The sequence below is a fragment of the Montipora foliosa genome, chromosome 9 (assembly GCF_036669935.1).
Source record: "Montipora foliosa isolate CH-2021 chromosome 9, ASM3666993v2, whole genome shotgun sequence".
Classification (NCBI taxonomy): domain Eukaryota; kingdom Metazoa; phylum Cnidaria; class Anthozoa; order Scleractinia; family Acroporidae; genus Montipora; species Montipora foliosa.
This window is the reverse complement of record NC_090877.1, coordinates 31,380,682-31,386,315: the sequence shown is the minus strand read 5'-3', so window position 1 is coordinate 31,386,315 and position 5,634 is coordinate 31,380,682. Positions and strand designations below refer to the sequence as shown.

The window sequence follows — 5,634 nt, the reverse complement described above, 5'->3', positions numbered from 1 at the left end:
AATTGCATTATCCAATGATCCAGTTTTTAATAATGAATATTATTGAAGGTAAATGATGGTAAATGACCAGGAGTGAATGTATATTAATACAGATGATGATAAATTTTTATAAATGGAGGTAAATAGATATAGATGAAGGTAAATGTATATGGATGACTGAATTGTGGGAAACTGAATAATTTAGCGTGTCTTAACGTTGGTTGGGGACTGAGGAGTTTGCATTCTTTCCCGACTAAGACTTGTTTCCAGTCCTCCTTAATAACGCAAAGAGAGCCAAGATGGCGAACGAACCTGTGGTAGAGCTAGAACTGAGTAAAGAAGTCACTCATTTCCTCAACAAGAAGGTTGGAACAGAGAAAGCAACAGCTTCTAAGGTCTTTTCTCTTCTGCAGAATGCTGTGGAGAAAAAGAATCGTTTGGAAGTAGAGGTAAGGAAACTTCGTCCCAGAATGTTGACGTACCACTTTTCACGTGTGAGATCTAGAAAAATCAGACTTATTTAAATACGACCTTTAATTAACGGGACCACGAGGATAAGATGTGCACTTTAACGATCTGTGGAAGGTTTGAAAAACCCCATTTTTACCCCGAAGGACGCCTATTGTAGCATTCGGCGGCGTTCTTTGAAGAACGAGTCAGAATACAATAGATGTCAAGCTATACAGTAGCTCCAATCGTCCTAAATCGGAGTTACAGGATACAGGATACAGTGTGCATGTTAAGTTCAACATGCAGTTACAAAGCATGAAGGTTACCTAAGCATCGAGCATAGTTCAGATATGTGTCTTGTGTCTTTTATGTATTTTGTCTCTTCATGTGCACATCCCCTTTGTGTGTACAATGATCATATTTTGACCTGTTAGCTTAAGTCAGGTAGAGCACAGCACTGACATCGCAAAGGACATGGGTTCCAATCTCGTTCAAGCCTGAGAATTTTTCAGGCTTTGCTTTGGTTACTGTGTAGGATAAAAAAGGGTGTGATAATTTGTTTTCCCACCTAACGAATATAAATTAACAAAAAAGATCTAGCTTACATAGAATTACGGTGGTTTCGCCCAGTAGCGAGTTCACCCCCATATAACCTCACACTTTACCTAGTTCTCCTCCAAAGTAGATCAAGTTTGCCCTACGATTGTGCAATCTTTTAGTTATGAAAACGTCTTGATCCATTGTCGCTTTCGCGGAGTCACCATGACTGGCTGTGGGTATCTCAATGTGAGCAAAACTTGGGGAGAGTCACTTTGACTGACCGCAAAAAAAATCGTCCTTGTAGTCTAAATCGTGCGTTTCGTTCCCGTGCCAATTGTTCTTGTCGTGCCTGTTGTGCCTTATCATTCTCAGAGCTTTCGTGCACATGTTTTTCCCAATCACACCCAAGAAACGTTCAATAAGACATTCATGAAAATTGAGAATTGTGTTCTATGCATAGTGTTCTGTTGGGATATTAGTTTGCTATCCGATCTCTTTTTCCTTTCCTGGATTATTGTGGATTATTGTGCGTGTCTTCTCTTTTCCCATATTTGCCATCTTGAAGAATGCCGGATGTTGCAAGACACTGGGAACAATCTTGTTACAAGGCCGCGTTGATGCTCAGGGCCTGGTTGTTCAAAAGCTGATTAATGCTAATCCCAGATTAAAAGTTAACCAAGGAGTTTATTTCTCTAGTCTCAAATGCTGTTCAATGCTGATATTCAGCAAAACTTTACATTAGAGGAAGTCAATCTTGAAAAACAAAAATAAGCAAAAGAAACTTTCACCAAAAAGTTGAAAATGTGAAACATAAGTTTACGCTTGTCCTGGATTAAGTTAATTGGCTTTTGGAAAACTGGGCCCAGAGCATCACTGAACTTACCACCTCAATAGAATCTTCAACCAGATGAATTTATTCTCAGCTACTCAACCTCCCTGCTAGTAAAGACCCCATGTCTAATGAATTGTTGCCATGTCCATGTCCATGTCTAATGAATTGTGTCCATGTCCATGTCTAATGAATTGTGTCTATGTCCATGTCCATGTCCATGTCTAATGAATTGTGTCCATGTCCATGTCCATGTCTAATGAATTGTGTCCATGTCCATGTCCATGTCTAATGAATTGCCCTCTGTCCAAGAATTGAGTGTTACTGTACACTACATGTGTCTTCCCTTACATCTCCAGATTTTCATGACAATCGCTTTGCTTTAATACCAGTTCTCTTGTTTTTAAAATAATGATAGAGCCATCTATTTGAAGCCTTAAATTAATATTGGTTGCTGCAATGTCCTCTTGCTTGTTTCACATTGCTGTTGATGTTGGCCTGGTAGTCCTTTGACTTGTCATCTTTGTTTAACCCTTTGACTCCTGGAAGTGAGACTTAACAGACTCATTGTGTCTTATGCCACTGAGACAATTTTACTCATCAACAGGGGCTGTCCTGGGATGCCTTAGGAGTGAATGGGTTAACAAGATACCTTGAATCTGGGTTTTCCCACATTTGAATAATAACTAGCGATAAAAAACGACGTTTCGATCTCTCTGAGATCATTTTCAAGTAGTAAAAGAAGCGAATAAAATCTGCATATATAAGTACAAATTAAGACGTGAGAATGTCCAAAGATAAAATATGTAAATACAAGCGCTAAAATGTAAGTGTTAAAATATTATATAAATAACTTGCACAGATTAAATCTACATGACTGTTGGTTAAAACGCTAAAGCGTGAGTGTTAAGATACCAAAACGCTATAAAGAACTATATAAATAACTTCGCACGGATTGAATCTGACTGTTTGTTCAAAGTTGGTTTAAGCTCCTTTATAAAAAGCATTTCGTAGATGAGGCAATCGAATTTACTTTCGCACTTTCTCAAGATCTTAAAGTCACGATATATGTCACTCGGGACTGTTCCATGTTGCTCTTTAATGTGATTCCCGATTGAAGACAATCCTTTCATGTGTTCCTCGACGCGCTGATAGAGGTGTCGGCACGTATACCCGACATAGTTTGCATCGCACAAACCACACTTGTAATGGTAAACAACGCGTTGCTGGTTTATGATAGGCGGCTTCTTTTCTTTCGGTTTGATATGGTGTCCAATCTTACGGCTTGTATACACGGCGTGAATATCAATTCCAATTTTTCGGCCCAGTTCCCCAAGTTGCCTTCGCGCTGAATTAGCCGATCTCTGATCTTTGAAAGGTAACACTATTCCTAACGCTTTTTATAAAGGAGCTTAAACCAACTTTGAACAAACAGTCAGATTCAATCCGTGCGAAGTTATTTATATAGTTCTTTATAGCGTTTTGGTATCTTAACACTCACGCTTTAGCGTTTTAACCAACAGTCATGTAGATTTAATCCGTGCAAGTTATTTATATAATATTTTAACACTTACATTTTAGCGCTTGTATTTACATATTTCATCTTTGGACATTCTCACGTCTTAATTTGTACTTATATATGCAGATTTTATTCGCTTCTTTTACTACTTGAAAATGATCTCAGAGAGATCGAAACGTCGTTTTTTATCGCTAGTTTTTATTCTGAAATGTGTTTCAAAAAAACTACTTATAAGAATTTGAATAATAATTACATTTATTATATGGCAAAGCCAGTCTTGGGCAAATCCCAGCGCTCTGATTGGTTCTTTCTCGGTCGGGATTTTGCAGTACGGACCATTTCCGTGGAAACGGTCCAAGCCATATATTTTTGTTTTGGAGCAAAGCCGGCAAATTCATAATTTGCAACGAAAACAGCGAAAAAAAAAAAAGTACCAATATTGTCATTCTTCACAGTGAAACTACAGCTGTACCAGAACAAGCTAAAAAGATTGAAAGATAAAAAGATTGAAAAGCTAAAAAGATAAAAAGCTAAAAGCTAAAAAGCTAAAAAGATTGATTGCACCGGAAGTGCATTTTACTATCAGAAACAGAGTGCCATATAATAAACAACTTACTAACTGAGCTTGCTCGGGCTGTACTGGCTCGGTTAGTAAGCGGTTAGTATTATTTGTGTGCATGCTCCTTTTGACATGAAAGGATAAGAAGTTCCTGATAAGTCTAAACATCACCTAACAGTGAACAATCTGAGTGAGTTACACTGTAGTGGTAGAATTAGGTAATGGTTGTCAGGGGGCAGTCTGTGACATGGAAGGTATTAAAGCAGCCTGTTTGAGTATACTCTGTCTGGATAGATGAAACCATCAAGGAATCCTCTTGTCAGTGAATTGATGTCTGCCAAAAAAACCCCTGTGAAATCCTTTAAAAAACCAGTTTGGATGGAAGAAAGGATTATGATTATAAATCTGCACTAAATCTTAGATGGAGGAAATTGATAACATCAAAAACAATGAGTTCCAGAAGAACACTGAAGGTGACAAGAGTGATGATGCAGATGAGGAGTAATCTGTTTATCAGTTGAAAACCCTTAACCAAACAACTCCTCCAGGATCATTCAAGTTCTCTGAGCACTTTTGTTTATTGCTTTAAATTTATACTTGCTTACAAGGAGATCAGAAATTCGATTGAAACTTAAATCTTTAAGTGTTGATCCACAATTCCCAATTCAAATACTTGAAGGCTAACTAACTAGGCCAAATCTCCTTTTCAGATTCAAGTCCAAATTGTTATTTACATGTACAATACTATCATGTAAAGATTATGACTTTTGTTTGTTTCCTAGCTACAAGATGCTCAGTGCAAAATACCCAGTAAGATTGAAAATGTACTTGATCAAGGTTCCTCAGCTATGAAAGAGATCAAAAGTCTTCAGCAAGAACATGAAATTCTCACCACCAAAGTAAATAGTCACCTTCAAAAACTTCAACCTTTGACAGAAAAATTGTCATGTTTAGTAAGTCAGATAATAGAGGTTGAGAGATTCCGAGCATATGTGAGCTGGATACAGAAGATTGAATCAGTCAGGTAAATACTAAGATAATGGTATTTGTCATTTTATAAGTATAGGAAATTATGAACATGAGATTATTTTGTGACTTTTGGGCATGGGTGAAAGTTTACCGTAGAGGAGAGTGCAATTTGAGAAGTTTCAAAACATATTTTAAGTGACCATAATCACAAAATAAACGAGCAAGTTCATACAATTTTTTATGTCTTGTATACTCAACAAAATTACTCCATCGCTGTGTTTCCATAGCAACTTCTGTATTGCACTAGATGCAACCTATTTATGCATTCATCATTGACCAATCAGGATGCAATATTCTGTTGAGTACACATTAAGTAATGGTATAAAACATGTACATTTTGTATGAATTAAACTGTTTGGAATTGACTTGAGCTTATAAATTTTCATTTTTTTTCAGGGCTGTGTAAAAAAGATGAGCTAGTATGTTCTGCATGAGTTTTAATAATAATAATAATAATAATAATAATAATAATAATAATAATAATAATAATAATAATAATAATAATAATAATTGTGTTATGAATGTTGTCTTTGTAATTAACAGCTGTGGGATCCACCAGTTTATGGAAAATGGCCAGATAACCTGGGCTGTGGAGCAGTTGTCTGTTCTATCAGAACTGGCACGCTTATTACAAAATTCTTCCTGCTGTAACTTAACCAAGTTTGTAAATGAAATGCTGCTGCATTGGCAGAAGATACTTTTAAACAAATTAGCAAGGTATTGTTGCTT

General features: G+C 36.6%; 1 protein-coding gene across 2 annotated transcripts in view; it reads left to right on the top strand.

The window, feature by feature from the left end:
• Positions 1 to 263: 263 nt before the first annotated feature.
• The window catches only part of LOC137970958 (RAD50-interacting protein 1-like), a 25,091-nt gene continuing 19,720 nt past the window's right edge, over positions 264 to 5,634 (top strand). Inside the window, exons 1-3 of one of the 2 annotated variants that reach the window (XM_068817639.1) lie at positions 264 to 428; positions 4,659 to 4,900; positions 5,449 to 5,622. In XM_068817639.1, the coding sequence (XP_068673740.1) occupies positions 279 to 428; positions 4,659 to 4,900; positions 5,449 to 5,622 (566 nt within the window). In that variant the 5' untranslated portion in view covers positions 264 to 278. The remainder of the gene's footprint in view (positions 429 to 4,658; positions 4,901 to 5,448; positions 5,623 to 5,634) is intronic. The other variant, XM_068817640.1, reaches the window with a different exon arrangement.